The sequence below is a fragment of the Ursus arctos genome, unplaced genomic scaffold (genome assembly GCF_023065955.2).
Source record: "Ursus arctos isolate Adak ecotype North America unplaced genomic scaffold, UrsArc2.0 scaffold_16, whole genome shotgun sequence".
In the NCBI taxonomy this organism is placed as follows: Eukaryota; Metazoa; Chordata; class Mammalia; order Carnivora; family Ursidae; genus Ursus; species Ursus arctos.
In genome coordinates, this window is record NW_026622830.1 from 27,785,279 (window position 1) to 27,803,886 (window position 18,608).

The 18,608-nt window shown below is 54.6% G+C and overlaps 1 protein-coding gene across 3 annotated transcripts in view; it reads left to right on the forward strand.

Annotated features, from left to right (window-relative positions):
• The window catches only part of LOC113258419 (tyrosine-protein phosphatase non-receptor type substrate 1), a 40,613-nt gene extending 22,512 nt beyond the window's left edge, over positions 1 to 18,101 (forward strand). For 2 of the 3 annotated variants that reach the window (XM_044385746.3, XM_057312618.1), the window contains exons 4-9: positions 660 to 980; positions 1,568 to 1,906; positions 3,749 to 3,856; positions 6,750 to 6,774; positions 13,203 to 13,254; positions 15,505 to 18,101. In XM_044385746.3, the coding sequence (XP_044241681.2) occupies positions 660 to 980; positions 1,568 to 1,906; positions 3,749 to 3,856; positions 6,750 to 6,774; positions 13,203 to 13,254; positions 15,505 to 15,759 (1,100 nt within the window). In that variant the 3' untranslated portion in view covers positions 15,760 to 18,101. The remainder of the gene's footprint in view (positions 1 to 659; positions 981 to 1,567; positions 1,907 to 3,748; positions 3,857 to 6,749; positions 6,775 to 13,202; positions 13,255 to 15,504) is intronic. The other variant, XM_026503169.4, reaches the window with a different exon arrangement.
• Positions 18,102 to 18,608: the final 507 nt, after the last annotated feature.

An 18,608-nucleotide genomic window follows, 5' to 3' on the forward strand; every position in this document is an offset into this window, starting at 1 on the left:
CTTGGATTCAGGGATGGCACAGATTAGATCCTATGGAGTATTTATGGAAAGAGTGAAAACTAGATTAAATTCATAAATACCTAAACGGAGAGTTCTGGGTATGAATTAGGTTTGGGATAAAGATAGATCTGTGTTTGTTCGGTTCTGAGATGCATTTTCAGTGTTTTATTCAAAGCAGAACTGCTTGTATTCCCTCACTGGCCCCTCACTGCAACCCCAGGAAGGAGAAATGCCTGCTGTCCCATTTCACACTGTGCCACGGCCACGCCTCCAGTGGGCTTCCATGGGGGTTCTGCTCCGCCCTTGCTTACCCTGCACGGACTCTCTGACCTCGGTGAGGTTTGCAGGGAGGCGGCTAGGATGGTTGATGCCAAGAGTCACACCCATCAGAAATGTCATTCCTGTGCCCAGATTGGTGGCAAGTCACCTGGCAGAGAAGAGAAGGGGGACCTTGAACTCAGGCCTGGAGCTGCACCTGGGCCCTGCCCCCGACTCAGAGTTCAGCTCTGGAACCAGGGGTCCTCCTCTGTGCGATGAGGAGATGACACCGCCCTCCCCACACTATCCGAAGGGCCGAGGGTTCTCCAAGGTGTCACACACGTGTCCTTACCGCTGATGACCACAGTCATGCTTACTGATCATAAATGCTCCTCTTGTAGCCAAACCCTCTCCTCCCGTGGTGTCGGGCCCCGCGGCCAGGGCCTCGCCTGAGCAGACAGTGAGCTTCACCTGCGAGTCCCACGGCTTCTCCCCCAGAAACATCACCCTGAGATGGTTCAAAAACGGGAATGAGCTCGCAGCCTCCCAGACCACCGTGGACGCAGAGGGAAACGGCACTTCCTACAACATCTCCAGCATGACCAGGCTGGCGCTGGCCCCGGGGGACGTTCGCTCCCAGGTCATCTGCGAGGTGACCCACGTGACCCTGCAGGGGGGCCCTCCTCTCCGTGGGACTGCCAACTTGTCTGCGGTCCTCCGAGGTAGACCCTCCTCACCCCCAGCCCAAGCCCGGGTCTGCCCCCAAGTCTCTGGGCCTGCCCCTCCCCCACTCCCTGCCCCAGGCCTTCCACTGCCCGGGGTTGACATCTGACAGACCCTCCCAGTCACCCCTGACCTAGATGCAACGTCATCCCCTACTGTTTTCATGGCAGCTGCGGGGTGAACACCTACCGTGTGCCAGCACTGTGCTGGGTGGTTCATTTACTTTACCATAGCAATCCCAATTATTGAGCACCTGCTGTAATCCAAGCCACGGTGTGCTTGCTGATGTCATTTATTTTGCTACAGTTATTCTATTCCAACTGCATGCCATGGACTGAGTATCTTGATTTCACTCATTCTTAGCCTAATAGGAGCTACCAGTCCTTGAGCACCTACTGTGTGCTGGGCACTGTGCTTAGGGATTTCATTCATATGCAGAGACTACCCTCAGTGTTTGAGCACCAGCTGCATGCCTAGCCCTGTTCTGGGTGATTCCCTCGTTGTGTGGGGCGAGCTAAGTTCTCGAACCCTCCCCTGTGATCTGTCTGTTCCATAAGGTCAGAGCTTCTGCTCTGTGCTGTTTCAGTTCCGCCCACCTTCGAGGTTTCCCAGCAACCCGTGGCAGGGGACCAGGTGAATGTCACTTGCCAAGTGACGAAGTTCTACCCCCAGCACCTACAGCTGACCTGGTTGGAGAACGGAAACGTGTCCCGAACAGAAACGGCCTCAACGGCCTCGAACCTCATAGAGAACAAGGATGGGACGTTTAACTGGACGAGCTGGCTCCTGGTGAATTCGTCCGCCCACAGGGAAGATGTGGTGTTCACCTGCCAGGTGCAGCATGACGGGCAGCCCGCGGTCACCAAAAACCATACCCTTGTGGCCTCTGCCCACCAGAAGGACCAGGAAACCCATAAAACCCAGGGTGAGGCCTCAATGCCGACTGTCCTGGCACTTTAAATTTTATCTTTTTTTAACACTAAAAGTTGTAATTCATGTTTATTATGGAAAAATCTAGAGGTCTGTAGATAGAAAGGCGAATTTTACAGTGAGCGCCCCTCCCCCAAAGCCCACACCTCAGCACTGACCACTGGTAAGAGTTTGGTACATATCTTTGTAGATCTTTGGACAGAAGCATGCATTCGAGAAAGAAGGGAGGGAGGGACACTGGCCTGTTTCTAGCTTCCCGCCTCCTGTTCCTGCGCCTGGCAGAGACTGTCAGCACGCCAGGCCAGCCACCCCCTCCTGCTATTCTTTCTCACCTCGGCTGCCTTCGCAAGCCTGCACCCCTGGAATGGGATGGGGGCTTCAGAGTCTTTGCAACTTATCTCAAGCAGAACCACTGCTGTGATGAATGACCTTGCACAGACTCTCTCACATGTGCAGCTGCTTCTGGGGGACAATTTCCCAAAGAGCATTTCTAGGCCGAAGTGCGTGCCCGATTAAGACGGTGAGAGCCCTGCCACTCCCCTGTTCGAGGGAGAGGCTCCGGGTGTGATTTTCTCAGCCCCTCCCAACCTGTTGTCGCCCTCTCTCTTTTCTCTCTGCAAAGTGGCAGCACCTCGTTGGCATTTTGGTGCCACTATGGAATGTTCCATCCCTTGTCATTAGCATGGCTCTGCCTTGCATCTGGCTGAGGATTATGATAGAGACCGTTTCTTTTTCTCGGTGCATCTTGGGAGGGAATAGGGGAGCTGTAGGCGCCTTAGGGCCCCGCAGGGTGTCCCTTTGATGTCACTGATGCCTGGTTTCCATAGGATGAGCCCTATACTAGGAGATAGGACGTGTGGATTTCGACTCTGGCTCTGTCACAGACATGCTGGGTGACCTTGGACTAGTCAGGGCCTCTCTCTGGTCCTTGCTCATGGCCGTGTTGAGGAAGGTGCGCTTGACCTTCAGCTCTGAGACTCGGCTGCCAGGGACCAGGGCTGTCGTGTTCAGCCTCGTAGCTTCAAGGCCTGGCACATAGTAGACACTCAGAAAATGCTTTTAAAAAGAATGAGAGGGAGTGAGTGTGTTGGTTGGTGGTTTAGTGAGTAGGTGAATCCTCAGAGCTATACGAAGAGGGAGAGATTATTATCGGCCTCAACAGCACAAGACCAAGTCAGTATGTAGAGGGAGGTTTGAATGACTTGCTCAAGGTCATACAACCAGGCGCCCACGTTTCCGCCGCTCAGAGCCCTACTCCTAACTACGCACAATGCTCTAGTGCAGGACCCCCCGCCCGTGCCCTGGCACCAGCCCTACCCCCACAGTGTCCATTGCAAGTGTCCTGGGTTCTGAGCTCCTCTGCCGCAGTCCCGGGCACAGATGAGTGGACAGCTCGCGAGAGCTCTGTGGAGTCCAGTAGCCAGCTGCACACGTCTGCCCTTGACACCCACCCTCCCCCCCAGCCTATGTGTGACAGTCAGTTGCAACTCAGAATTTCAGAAGGTCTGGGCTGTGATGGTGGCCACTCTGGTTCATTCCAGATGAGAAGGAACATGTTTCTGTTCCTTGGGAGTGAGATTTCTGCCCACATCCTGAAGCCAGGGCTCCTCCGTCGCCGTCAGAAACGAACGTTTTCCCTCCCAGCACCTCGGCATGGTTTTTGCACGGCCCGCGGGTGACCCACGTGGGGAAGTGTGTGCCTACCCATGAACGTGCCCGTGTGGCTCAGAACATGTATGGCCAGATGTTCTCAGTTAATGCCGCTAGGGGAGGTGGGTAGTAAGTTTCACTGTTTTTAATTTGCATACGTGAAGCCTCTGTTCCGTGTGGTCCCTAGACAATAATGACAGCCGGAGTATCTTCATCGTGGTGGGCGTGGTTTGTGCCTTGCTGGTGGCTCTGCTCATCGCAGCCCTCTACCTCCTCCGAATCCGACAGAAGAAAGGTGCGTGCGTTCTCCTCTCTCTCCCCAAGAGTTGGCCCCTGGGCTGTCCTTCCCAGAGGGAGAGCCCACGGGGGTGCTTTGGGCTAACGGAGCTGAAGCCGTAAGGAAGTCCAGTTGCTTCCACAAGAAGCCCAGCGGTAGCAGTGTCGAGGCTGGCACAACACCTTCGCCAGGCTGCAATGTGGTTCGGCCTCCCCTTGTGGTTGCAAGATAGCCGTCACTGCTCCAGGCCTCACATCCTCCCAGGATCACTACCAAATTGGGAAGCAGGGAGATGCCAGGGCGTGAAGGGGGTCTCAGGAAGGAAACAGTATTTGCCGGGAATTCCCGGCAAATGTCTGCTTTCCTCTTATCCATCCAGGTACCTGCCCAGCCCCTAGGCAAGAGGCTGGAGGAAGGGGGGATCATACCAGCCCCTCCTCCAAGACTGTTGGGAAAGATTAAGTGGGCGATGTCATGTAAAATGTCAGGAGAGTGCCTGGTACACAGCAGGTGCTCAGTAAACGTTAGCTCCTGTTGTCAGTATTGTACGTGAGCCCAGAAACAGGAGCCGCCTTCCTGGAAAGCTGTCGTTACAGCGGCGAGGCACACAGCCTTGCACTCCACAGCAGGAGGGTCCAGGCGCACATGTAGGACGTCATGCCCTCGTCCGTGTGCGTGCGTGGAGTTGTTGCTGTGACAAGGCCTCTGACTTGGGAATCAGACAAACCAGGGTTCCACAGCCTTGTTACATGTTCTAAACAACCAGTTTGGCCTCTGTGAGCCTCAGTTTCCACATCTGTAAAATGGGTATAGCAGTACCTCCCTTGGAGGAGAGTTACGAAACACAAAATCTCACGTAAAACAACGTTCTCAGACCTCAGAAAATACGTGTTCTCTCCGGCACTCTTTAAGCCAGTGTTTCTGAACCTTACTTGACTCCGAGTTAGAGAAATACATTTCGTGTCTCCACTCAACGCACACCACACTCCTGTAGATAAAATTGGAACTCTGATATTTTCTTTTCTGTCATATTCTGTACTAAATTCTCTTTAAAATGCTGGTTGTGACCCACCATATGCCACAGACTGCGTAGTGCTGTCCTGAGCTGCCTTTCTGCACCCGGACCCCTGGGCTGGGCTCAGATGGGCGTGTGGTTCAATGGTCACACACCTCTGCGCCCCCTCCCCTCTGCTCTCCAAGCTTCCCTCCCTCCTGGACTGGCTGGCAGGACTCGGCTGTGAGTACTGGCCAAGCCTGAGCCCCCCATCCAGAAGGGCTGGTGTCCAGCCCCACCTCTCTGGAATCTGATAGACGTTCTGCCAACTGATCTTTTGGTGGTTTTTCCCTAAAGTCCAAGCCTTCACACAGGAAGGGAGGAGAAGCAGGCGCCACTGCTCACTGAGGGTGACAGGCCAGCCCATCGGATGGCATTCATGGTGGCCATGAGTGCAATCCCAGCCCCTCTTCAGCGGCTCACCCCTGGACGCCATGTCAGGCTCTGGCACACGCGCACTCATTACTGTGGGCTTGGGCGGTAGGAACTGGGTATTCCAGAAGAGGAGCAGGGCTTGGAGAGCTGCAGACGCTGGGGAAGAGGCCCAGACCCTGAGTGACGGGTCTAGTTGTGTGCAGAGCCCAGCTCTCACACATAGGCTCCGGTGACAAGGATGACTAGCGCTCTCTCCGTTCTAATGACGTGCCACGCGCTCTGTTCTCACCACAGACCTGCTTTTACAGAGGAGCAAACTGAGGCATGGAGAAGTTAGAAAACGTGCCCAGGGCCTCACAGCTGCTAAGTGGTGGGGCCAGGATTCAAACGTGGTGGGTCCCCAGGGACTATGTCTGGGACCACTCTGCACATCATCTCCGCCTTAATGAGATGACCCTTCTCTCGTCATTGGTCCCTGGGGGGGTCTGCCCATCCTCTATTTCAATACTTGCTATGAAATGTCCTGATTTCAGCTTTCCTGCTTACCAGCCGTGTGACCCCAGTCCCTCTGCTGTAAAATGAGGGTGATTGGTGTCCCAGCACGTTGCGGCCCGCCAGCTCCCATTCAGACCTTGGATGCTGAGCTGCGGCCTTCCAACTGCTACCTGCTCACCTAAAAAACCCACTACCTGCCCAGGCACCAGGCATTCCCCTGGCGGGGAGAATTCTTGCACTGGGGCAGCCGCTAGCCCGGTCAAGTGCAGTGCAGGGCACCTTTGGTGTGCAGGGTGCTTTTTAATTACAATTTTACAGTGGGCTGGGAGTCAAACAGTGGCCAAACCCCAGCAGCTTCTCTGTGGGATGCCCCATATCGTAGGCTTAAAATCTCTGAACCAGATGGACCCTTTCTTCCCGCCTAAGATCCTTTTTTGGAAAGTGGTGACATGAAAAGAAATGGATGTCCAGCCCACCCCTGCGAGCTGGAGAGCTAAAATCCGAGCTCAGAGAGGGCAAGTGACCCAGCCAGGGTCGTATAGTGAGTGAGTTGGAGGCAGACCTGGGATTTGCAGCTGCTCCCCCAACTCTAGCCCTGCTGGAATCTGTCCCTCAGCCGTGAAGGGCCCTGACTGGGCCCCGGCTCCTGTAGGGTCTCAGGTGTAAGGTACCTGGTGAAGGGAAGTGAGGCCAGACAGAGGCAGGGCAGTCGGCCCCTTCTGGGCTGAAGGCTGCTCTGGGATCTGACCGTCGCAACCCCCGGAGGTGGGAAAGGGGAAGGCCCAGCCCACTGGTCCTCCTGATGGAAGATACTGGACCATCCCACCGGCGTGGGCGTGGGGGATTCCTGTGGTTCAGAGGTGATTTCAACAATTCCTCACAACCTCCCCGGAGGCAAACCTTTGCCCCCCGCCCCCAGCAAAACGTTACGTAAGAACGGTGTGTTTCTAGGTTAAATAACTGGTTTTGGTTTCTTTTCTCTTTCAGCCAAGGGCTCCACTTCTTCTACAAGGTAAGTGCTCTACAGGGCGAGGATGCCTTTGTAGTGGTCGGTTGGTTGGTTGGTTAGTTGGTTGGTAGGTTGGTTGACAGCCCCCCAAACTGTGAAGCACCATCCACCCCCATGCCGGGCAGCCTTTCTTTTTCTCTCCTTTGTAAGCGGCTCTGACAGGTCCGTGTTTAATAATTGTCTCAAGTGAGGGGATTTGAAGGGATTTCTTCGGCACACGGAGGCTCTGATTTCCTGCCTGTTGTCCACAGACAGCGAGACCCTCATCTGATCCCATTTGGATGGTGGCAGAAACCTGCCCCCCCCCCCCCCCCCCGTGCCACACGGCCCCCAGATCCAAGCTGTGTGCTTTGCTCTTTCCTCCCTTCGCTCAGTGTGTGTTGAGTACCTTGGTACGGGCGGCTCCGGGAATGCCGGGACAAGTAGGGCAGAGACCGTCTGTCCCCCCATCCCCCCACCCCCGTCCCCGCCGGCAGCCGAGGGCCTGCTCAAAGGGTAAGGTGATGATGTTACGCCACAGACTGCATGTTAGTTTGTTGACTCCTGTATTCAGTGACTTCTGCTGCTGTTCCAGGTGCTAAGGATATAGCAGTGAGTAGGAACCCAGGCCTTCATGGGGCTCAGGCCCCAGGGAGAGAAGCAGGCAGTAAGCATAGAGGCAAAGGGATGTGTCCTGTCGTGTCGGGTGGTGACAACTCAGGCCCAGCAAGGGGACGGAGATTGATGGCGGGATGGGGGGGGGGCTCCACTGACGAGGGGACACGAGCAGGGACTGAGCCAAGGAACTGTGAAGGGGGATGTGTTTGCTGCGCGAGAGAGCGGGCATGGCCAAGGCGAGAGGACCAGAGGAGGCCTGTGTGCTGGGCCGGAAGGCACGGGGAGGGCAGGAGGTGAGGCCAGGGAGACGCAGGTCCACGGTCTCAGCCCAAGGCCACGCAGCCAGATTTGTTACTAATTCAGACTTTCCAGCTTTTAAAGGAAAGCCCCCGATATTCATCCCCAGCGGAGAGATCCAGAACCCCATAATCTACCACTTGAATGTACCTGCCTGGAAACAACAAATAAATTGCATGGGCACGCCCCGCATGGGCCATAAATAAAAGCCATAAATAGCTTCCTGTTGGTTCAGGTCAGGTTTTGCTAACAAATGGGTTGCACGGTCTTTCTTTTTTTTCTTTCTTTCTTTTCTTTCTTTCTTCTCTTTTTCTTTCTTTCTTTCTTTCTTTTTTTTTTTTTTAGAGCTTTGTGGATTTCAGAATGGCAGAACAGGAGCTGAGGTTCGGGGTGGAGGCCAGTGGTCTAGGGTTTGACTCCCAGTGGGATGAGGAGCTATAGGAAGGAGATGATGTGACTTTTGTCTTACAAGTACCGCCCTGCCCGGCGTGTGGGGAGCAAGCTGTAGGAGGTGAGCGTGGAGGCAGAGAGGTCCAGGAGGAGGCCGCTGCAGTGGTCCAAGCCCATGTGGGTGGCCTGGACCGTGGCGGTGGGATGGCTGAGAAAGGGGCAAATTCTAGATATGTTTTGGAGGTAGAGTCAAGAGGACTTGTGGATGGATTGTAGAGTCAAGGACAGCCCCAAGGTCGGGGGCAATGGGAATGCTCCGTGCATATACACCAAGTACACTCGTTTCCAAGGGCAAGACTTGACTTCTTTTTTTTTTTTAGATTTTATTTATTTATTTGAGAGAGCGAGAGAGAGAGAGCATGAGCGGTGGGGTTGGGGGGAGAGGCACAGGGAGAAGGAGAAGCAGGCTTCCCATGAAGCAGGGAGCCTGATGTGGGGCTCGATCCCAGGACCCTGAGATCATGACCTGAGCCGAAAGCAGGCACTCAACCGACTGAGCCACCCAGGCACCCCAGGACTTCACTTCTGTCCTTTGCCTGAAAACCTTTGGTGGCTCCCCACGGCCCTCAACAGAGTCCACCCGTGCCACTGAGGCCCTCAAGCCCCTAGTGGTCCGGCCCCCACTGACTTGGACAGTTTCACTTCTGGCCACGCCCCAGCCCTCACACTCCGTGACTCAGCCACGCTGCACTCCCTTCACAGCCTCCCACATGCTGTGTCCTCGCTCTCCTCCCAGCCCTCGCGTGCCGGCCTCTCTCTCTGAGATGTGTTCCCGCACCACCCAGGGTTTCCACCGCGCGGGGGGGGGGGGGTGTGCGGCAGCAGTCACTGTGGGCTCTGCGAACAGCGCTCCCTGGAGTTGTGTGACACGGGAGCTTGGGTGGGCACCCCTCTTTTCACCTGCTTACCTCCCGCCCTTCCCCCAGGCTCAGCGAGGGCATTACCCACCCCCCTTCAGGGACAGGGGCCCGTCCTGGGAGCTCTCCTGGTGCCCCTGTGTTGACACCACCGTGTATTCAGGCTGCCTCTGCGCCTGCCCCATGCTATAACCCACCCCCCTCCCCCTGTTGAGGGCAGGGAGCTTTCCCTCAGGTTCTGGTGAAACTGGCACCGTGCCTGGAATGGAATAGGTGGTCAGTTAAGGTTCGTTGAGTGAACCAAATGCGTGAGGAATGACGACTGCCATCCCAAACCACGGCCCCAATCCCCAGTCTCTTCCTCTTCTGAATCCAACACTGTCCTTCTCAGTGCCTTCACGGCCTCAGATATGGGAGGATCATTCTTTTTTACTTCGTCTTTATTGTTGTCATTATTTTGTTTGTCTTATCACCCCAATTAGACAATAAGTTCCCAAAGGAAAGGGACAGCATCCATAATAGTAACAACAGCGTCAGCAGCTAACATCTATGAGGCACTTACTGCGTCCCGGGAACCGATCTATGTCTTTTCCTCTAGTGGCCCAACAGTCATTTTAATTATAGCAAAACCCCTCTGATTTACTCTCACCCCATGTGAATTGAACAGAGCTTCTCAAACTCAAGCGTGTGGCAGAATCTTCTGGACAGCTCGTTAAAACACAGATTACTGGACACCTCCTCGCCCGGGAGTTTCAGATGCAGGGTTTGCATGTCTAACACGTTCCCAGGTGGCGCTGCTGCTGCTGCTTCCAACCCAGACTTTGAGAACCCCTGTTCTAGAAGGTTATTCTTGTCCCGGTGTATGCGTAGGAAACCGAGGCTCGGAGAAGCCGTGTGACATTCCCAAGGCCCCACCGCCGGCAGGTGCCAGAACTCCGGCTCCAGCCCAGATTTCCCCAACGCTGCAGCCGGCGGGGCTCATCGCTGCTCTCATGTGTCCCGCTGCCTATTTTTTCTTCCCCAGAGAAGCCAACCATTTTCTGCCTCTGTTTTATTTTTTCCAGCGTGAACCTACCAAGGGAGCCGTGAGATCGCTTGCTCCCTTTCATCTCCCTAAACCAAAGCGCTAGCTGGTGAGCGGGGATGGTGGTTCCCATGCAGCGGCCGGCTTCACTCAGCCGGCTGGGATCAGACGCTTTCCAGAAAGACGCGGGTGTGAATAACAACTGAGGACCTTGGAGAGGGTGCCGAGCGGGGGGTGCCGCCGCTTTGAGCTCAGAGGGCCCTTCAGGTTGCAGGGCTGCTGGAGGAGCTGGGTATCTCTAACTCCCTGGGTTAGGGACGTACCGGTAGAACATGGTCTGTAATCTTCCCCGGCTCAGACGAGAGAAAAAATATGTCTCTGTTCCCTTAATTGGGCACTGGGGTTCATTTGGTCGGCCATTCGTTCGCTTGTCAGGCATTCACTGCGTTTATTCTTGGAATATTTAGGGCTTCTCTGATTCTTTCATTTATTCATCGGAATTGAGCCCAGCTCAGTGCCCGGGCTTAAGCTGGGGGGTTGCGAAGGAAAGCAAAAAAGATGCTAGCCCTGGTCTCGTGGCCCTTTTGATTCAATGTTCATTCATTCATTCATTCATTCATTCGTTCAACAAATACGTAGGGCGTGCTGACAGTGCACCAGCCCGTTAGAGGGTGTCAGGGCTCCAGCGTGGAGCCCACGATCCATCAGGAGGCAGGCCATCAAACAAGCTGGGTGGGAGGTTAATACACCATGTGATACAGGTGCTGGCTAGATAAAATCAAGCTAGGCAGGGAGCAGAGCAGGGGGTGGGGTGCAGTGGGCAGTCAGGGAAAGTGTACGGAGGTGTCATTCAGAAGGGAGCTGAAGGACGGGAAGGCTCCCGCCACGGGGATATCTGGGGCAAGAGTGGGCCAGGCAGAGGGAACAGCCAGTGCCAAGACCCTGAGGCAGGAGCAGTTGGACATATTCCTGGAACACGGGGGAGGCCAGGGTAGCCGGGCTGGAGCAGGCGAGGGGAAGAGATGGGAGACTAAAGCATCGAGTCAGGGCCGACGGCACCCGTGTGCCCTTCTGGATACGGAGATGAATCTCGCTGTGCGCTGACAAGGGGTTGAGGGTTTTGAGCAGAAAATGACATGACCTCACCTATGCCTTTTCCATGTGGAGAATGGCACACTGAGGGGTGGGAACAGAAGCAGGGACACCAGGGAGAAGGCTCTTGAGGAATCTAGGGAGCTGGGAAGGTGGAGGAGACTTGAGTAGCTGAGTTTGATACGGATTTTGGAAGCAGAGTCAAGACGACTTGTGATGGGTAACACGGTTTGTAAAGGAGGACGGAAGAGAATCAGGGATGATTCCCATTTCTTTAGCCTGAGCATACAGATGGGTAATAGCAGTGCCGTTCTCAGAGATAAGAGAGACAGACACAACAAAATGGATAATTGCGTCTCATCTGCAATATTGCTCTGAAAGAGAGGAGCCCAGTGTTCTGAGAATGGAATTTGAAGTTCAGTGAAGGTTTCCCAGAGAAAGGACTATTTGAAATAGAATCCGAGGAAAGAGAAGCAGTGAAGCAAAGGAAGAGGCAAGGAGGGCTGCCCGTGCAAAGGTCCTGGGGCAGTCTGAATGTCTTCATTCCAAGTCACTTTTACGCACCTGTACCCATGTGCTGAGGAATCACGGCAGGCAGGCAGCAGACGGACACATATGGCAGACAGGAAAATAGGCAAGGAGGCTTGAAGGTATCATGGAGGGCAGCCCAGCCAGCCCAGCGCTGTCAGAGCCGCTTTCCCAAGGAGGTGACACCATAGTTAAGTCTTGAAAAATGCACGAAAGTTAACTAAGAGGAAAAGTGGTTGAGGGCGGCTTTCCAGGCTGTTGTTGACGCAAAGGATGTCTCATCGAGTGGCCGTCGTGAAATATTTGGTGGGTGCATATGTGGGTAAATAAGGTCAGGCAGTGAAGGGGCCTGGGGCAGTGCACAGGGGCCAGACCACACAGGGCTTACGATGGGTTGATGGGTGATGGGTTTTACTTGAGCTAGAGGCAGCGGGGAGCCCTGGAAGCCCTGGAGCAGTAGGGGTGTGGATAGACTTCGTGATCTTCCTTAGCAGCCGGTGTCCCTGCTCCCAGAGGCCTGTTTCTGTGGCCACGTGGGGCTTGTCATGCCCCAGAAATGCTTCTGAGCCAAGATCTCGTGCCAAATCCATTAATAACCCTGCTGCCAAGCCCCATTGCTCATTTCTGACATTATCCAGGCTCCCATCCCCAGAGCTGCCGGCCTGAGAATTTACACAACTCCTGCAGAACCGTGGCTCTGGTGCGCTCCCCACCTTGACCATGACCCTGCAGTGAGCCAAGCCACCGCCTCCCATTACAGAATCAAGCGCATGAACAGCTTCTTTGATTAACCAGGACACTGCACCTTCTCTTTTCTTCTTTTTAATGCTAAGACCTGGATGTGTAGAATATAGAAGGTGTGGAAAATATGGGAACTAAAAGGAAGAAAAAAAAAGAACCTCCCAAAGACCACTGCTGTTCACATTTTACTGTTTCCTTCCCGTGTTATCCATACGTTGTTAGAATTGAGATCATTCCACGGAGAATGCTGTCGTGTCGCTTATCATTTTAATGTAATCATTTGTAATAAAAAAAATCTCATAAGCCTTTTAAGTCTTTATCTGTGAACCTATCCTGATTTCCTTAACCAGTCCCAGTTGGCAGAGCTCTACCATATAAACAGTCCTCCCCATCCTGTTCTGTGACAAATGCCTCTGTGCATAACGCTTTTTCTATATTTTGAATTCCCCCCAAAATGTGCACTTATGAGTCAAACGATGAGGACACCTTCCAAGCTCTTGATTTTGCCAAGCTGCCTCCCAAAAGGCTTCTACGGTTTGCCCTTCCCGCCAGCAATGCATGAATGTGCTTGTTTCACCATACCTTCCCCAGCACCCAGTATTTTAACTTTTAAAGATCCTTGCTGAAAAAGTAGGTTGGGAAGAAAAAGAAAAAGATAGTGCACTGCTTCAGATGCCTTCTCAGTGAGATCGGCCCTTTGGTCCAAACATTTGATAAACACTTGTGTTTCTGTTGTGACTTGCTGCACCCGTATAGGAAATGGAACGAAATGTTATTCTTACCAATTTGCATGAGCACTTGAGATAGTGAGGATATTTTTATCTGTGCGTCTCTTTCCTTTTTAGGTTGCATGAGCCCGAGAAGAACACAAGAGAAATAACCCAGGTACAGTCCTTGGTGAGATGCCCTTCCCGGGAATCTCGATGGTGTGATTTCCTTGCCTCAACCAGAGTTGCAGATCCGGTTCTAAATTAAGACTCCTTCCCCAGAGTGGGGCAGGGGGTGGGGGGTGGGGAGAGTGGGGGAGCCTGGCATTCCTGATGTCCCCCTTGTCCTCTGTGCACTCTCTCCCTCTGCCCGAGCCAGGAGAGTGTCACAGCCTCCTTGACCCAGCGCGTGCATTGTACAACTCCAGGGGGCACTGTCCACAGTTCGCTCACTAATTGCCTCGTGCAAGGGCACACTCGCTTTCTGGAGCCTTCTCCTCAACACTGTGAACGCAATTGCGTGGGCAGTATGGTTGGCCTAATTCTGGGAAACCTAGCCTGATGCTGTCAGACCTCAGAGGCAGAGGGCTCCTCTTTCCCTTGTAATGAGACAGGCTCTGCCCTGAACCCGAGAGCGAGAGAGCACCAGCTGTCCTTGACGTTTCCCGGGCTGTTGTCATCGTTTTAGATACAATCTGTTGTAGAGAGTCAGGGCTGGTAAAAGGCACAGCATTTGTCGGCCTAATCACCGAGGCCTGCTGTCCTGATCCGGACAGCCCCCAGTGGCCCTGACCTCAAGCTCCAGGGGTAACTTGAAAACAAGGCCTTGTCCCCAGTCATTTTACCTCTGGACTTCTTTCTGGAACTTTCAGGGGAAAGGATGGCGGTGAGAACTGGTCATTGAAGCCCCGCCCAGAATTCACAGCCAGCCAGGACTTTCTGAGCACTTACTGTGTGCCAGGCCCTGGGCGGCGGGCAAGGCACTCACAACCCAGCCCCGTGGAGCTTGCAGCCCAAATCCCCAGCCAGGGGCCAGCCCCTGCCGAGGAGGGAATTCATTGCTGTTGCTGAGGGTTTCCCAGAGAGAAGTGGGAGAGTGTGCAGGGTCCGAGACAGAGGGGCTGTGTGGTGAGACCACAGCTAGAGTCCACCAGACTTTGGACCTGTCCAGCTGTGTGACTTTGACCAAAGTATTTAACCTCTCTGGGCCTCAGTTTCTTCACTTGTAAAATGGGGTAAGTAACTCCAACGAGAGGCTAAGCTGGGCCTAGAGAAGGTGCTCCCTGGGATGGCACACCCTCGGGAGCCAAGCTCTGCGGTGGTCACCATGCACCCACCAGGGGCAGTGGTTGCTGTCGCCCCCTGTGCTTCTGCGGTCTAGGTGCGGGGCACAGAGGGAGCAGAGTTTGTAATTCGTGATGAGTGATTTTAAGGCGGCCATTGTGAGTGATAAGACGAACACGTGGGAGACGTTCGTGTTTGCTCGGTGGTAGATGGTGGCTAACATTTATCGAACATAGGTGTTCACTCGATAAGTGCCAGGCTCTGTTCTAAGAGCTTTACCTGGGCGATCATAACTGATCTTCACAGGGACCCTGGAAATAGACACTAGCATATCGCTGCTGTACAGATGGGGAAACCGAGGCCCAGAGAGGTTAAGTGAATTGCCCAAAGTCCGTCAGCAAGAGAGAACACAACCGAGACTCAAACCCCAAGCATCTTACCGCATCTGCTCCCTGGGGGCTCATACTCACGCACCCCTCTCCTCTGTCTCCTGGACCCCAGCTTCACCCTGAGTGAGGCTGAAATTGCTATCCATTCATCCATCCATCCTTCCATCCATCCATTCAACACTGATGGGGCTTCTTCAACGCCAGCCTTACTTCCTATATTCTAACAAACACCTAGTGGATATGTGTTGAAGAAACCAGTAAGTGAATGACTGTCTCCACCCACTGCGGGTCGGGATCTACTCGGACCCGCCGACGGAGTCAGTCCTGGGTGGAGGGTGCCATCGTGGAAGGGCATGGGTCGAGGAAGCACGGGGCGGGAGCCGTGGAGCTGGCCGAGGGCAGGGTCTTAGGATGTAGCGGTGCTTGTGCTAGAACGTACAGGATGGAGTGGGTTTCATGACGAGAGAAGGGATGGACAGCAGGTGGAGGGAAGAATGCTGAAAAGGCAGGACAGAGCTTCGGGAGGAGGGACACTGAGGCAGCGCTGTGAAGGGACCCGGCTGGCTGAGTGCGGGAAGCTGCTTCAGGCTGTGTGGGGATTGGAAGGGTAAGGCTGGAGGCAGGTAACCTGGGCCGGAGAAGAGCGGGGCGTGACTTAGGGCTGAGCCAGTGGGGCCCAAGGGAAGACAGAAGCGTCCAGCCTTGATGCCAATGGGTGGACAAGTGGCTCGGGGTTTCCAGAATGAACGTCTCTCCGCCACATTTAGATCCAGGACAACAATGACATCACCTACGCAGACTTGAACCTGCCCAAGGGGAAGAAGTCTGCGCCTCGGGCTGCCGAGCCCAACAACCACACAGAGTACGCCAGCATTCAGACCGGCCCACCACCCGCGTCCGAGGACAACCTCACCTACGCGGACCTGGACATGGTCCACCTCAACCGGGTCCCCAAGCAGCCAGCCCCCAAGCCCGAGCCATCCTACTCGGAGTACGCCAGCGTCCAGGTCCAGAGGAAATGAGTGGGACCGTGCTCGTCTCTAGGGTCTGTCCTCACGAGCCTTCCTGTCCCACGTGGGACAGCTGTGATGGGGACAGCCAGCCCAGTTCCCAGAGGGCCGGGATGGCTCAGGCCCTGGGACCCCAGGATGGGGCTGGCTCTCGTTTCCCCAACCCACTTGGCTCTCCAGCATCTCCAGGGCAGCCACCGTCCCCCCACATCGCCACACATGGAGGCCGATGTTGCCAGACCAGCCAGGGGACCGACCTGGGAACTGGCCAGAGCTGCCGGGGGTCCAAGAATCCTCATGCCTGTCTCCATGGACATGTGGGTCTTGGTCATGGTCTTGGAGACCCTGACTGCCCCCTTGATGGTCTGCAGCCTGATCTTCCGGGGTGAGGAGGGAGAAAACCCCACCTCCTTTCACCACCACCCAAATGGGGCTTGGGGCAAATGTTCCCTTTAGATCGAAGTGCCCCATCCATGGAGAAGCTGGGGGAAAAAAACCACAAAACCCTCTGGGACCCGCATCCCAAGACTTGGTGAGATTGCTCCAACAGTCCTAGCCTCCCCATCCCTGGACTGGTGAGGCGCAAGCCCTGGGGGAGGGGAGGATCCTCCAAGGAACTCCCACACCACCACCACCACCACCACCACCACCACCGAGGACTGAGTAACAACACCCTTCTCCTCCTGGTGGCCCTCCGAGACTCCTTGAGGACCCACCATCCCAACCGTGACGCTCCACATGGCCCCTCCTGTCCTTTCTAGACCTGAGCTTGCTTCCTCCAGCTAGCACTAACTCAGCAACCTCTCGCTGTGGACGCCTGTAAATTATTGAGAAATGTGAAATGTGCAATCTTGAAACTGAGGTGTTAGAAAATTTGATCTGTGGTGTTTTGTTTTGTTTTTTCTTAAAACGACAGCAACGTTATCTTGGCTCTTTGTCATGTGTTGAAGTACCTGGTTGGGTCTCGTGTGGTCTAAGGTTTACCAGTTGGTGGTCCTGGAGGGATCCTCTTACAGCAGAAACGGACTTCCTCCATGTCCCAGACCCTGAGGATGGGGAGGAAGGTTGCTGTGTGGCCACTCCATGGAGACATTAGCCTTCTCTCTCCAGGACAAAAGTGGCCGCGCTCTCAGCTGAGCCACGTGGCTGGTCCTGCTGCCTTCCGTGCCCCCAGCGCGCTAAGCCCAAACCTGCCCAGTACTTCTCCAGGCTGCGTCCTTCACAGTGCAGTCTTGGCGAGACCTGAGGCCTCAGTCTTCTCATCCAGACAGAGGAGAGAGGAAACATGCCCCCCTCCCCGCTCCCTGCCATCTCACAAGCACTGGATGCCATGCAGGGGAGGGAAGCTATGCCTGGCTGTTTCCACCCCCTTTAGTGACTGCCCCCTTTCCAGCTCTCTGAGCTGACCCTTGCAAGAGGAATCTTCTATTTCTGCTCTCAAACCCTTTCGGGATCAAACTGGAATAAATCCAAGATAGCCAGGAAGTTGGGCAGATGCTGTGATCAATTACCCCTGCCCCCCCACCCTCCCGATGGGAGGTGGGGGCCTGGCTGGGCCCAGGGCCAGCACGTGTGGCAAGCCCTATTTATTCAGTCTTCACGTAGAACTGACCAACTCTTCGAGCTGAGAGCTTCCTCTTCCCCACCACCCTGGGTTCAGCCAGTGGATGCCCCAGGGATTCCAGGCCATCCGAACGAGGAGCTGAGGCATCTTGCCCACCAGCAGGTCCTACACGTGGAACACGGGGAGCTCAGCTCAGACCCAGTTCTCTGGGGACAGTGATTTGGCGTTTTACATGACGACATCCAGGAATCAGCTGAGCCAACAGGCCACGCGGGCAGCTTTGGCCCGATGAGCCAGAGTTTCTCTGTGGCACCTGGGAGCACAGTGGCCCAGCCACCTGGCTTGGGCCATTTCCAAATTCCAAAAGGTTGGCTTGTAAACCTTAGTCTCCCTCGCTTCTGCCCAGAGAAGGCACATGCGTTGAGCGTGCACACGCATGCACACACACGCACACACACGCACACACACGCACACAGAATTTTAAGAGAATGTTTTCTTGGTGCCATTTTAATTTTATTTTCTTTTGAATTTTGGAAGGGGAGTAAGGGAATGAGGCCAAGGAAGTTGTGCAGCTTTAGCTCCAGCCTGGCAGCCTGGAGATTCCCATACCTTGTGTATCGAACCCCAGGAAAAGGAAGAGGTCGAAACAACACTGCGGAAAGGAGCGTGGTTTCGGGAGTTTATTTTAAGACTGCTAGGAAGGAAACAGGCCCCATTTTGTATATAGTTGCAACTTAAACTTTTTGGCTTGCAAAATATTTTTGTAATAAAGATTTCTGGGTAACAACGACCCGTCTGGATGTTGAGTGTTTTTGTCTTTGCGCGTGTGACCTCCTGTCCCCAGGAGACTGGGAGAGGATGGCGTGTGTCCCCGGGGCTTGGAGACCGCAGGGTTTGGGTCTCTCTCTTGGGTTTTCTAGACACAACGACTTTGTTTTTCCTGGCTCAGAGGGAGTCGGTGGAAGGTTGTGCCCCAAACACCTGTGTAAGCAGAATTTCGACAGACAATCGCGTTTGAATCCCAGCTCCACCACTTTGCAGAGTCCACACAGCTCGCCTTCTCCCGGAGACTCAGACTCACTGTGTCATTGACACAACGGGGACGGTCGTATCCCCAGCCAGGGTTCCTGCAAGGATCGAAGAGGGCCAGGGGGTGCCGAGCCCCATGCTCGGCACGTGCCAGGCCTTCACTAAGTGTTGGTCCTTCCTTCCTGCCCTAGACGTTGCACAACTGGGACTGATCGCCCCTCCCCACCTGTGGGATCTTGGACAAGTGGGTCACCCTCTGGGAACCTCA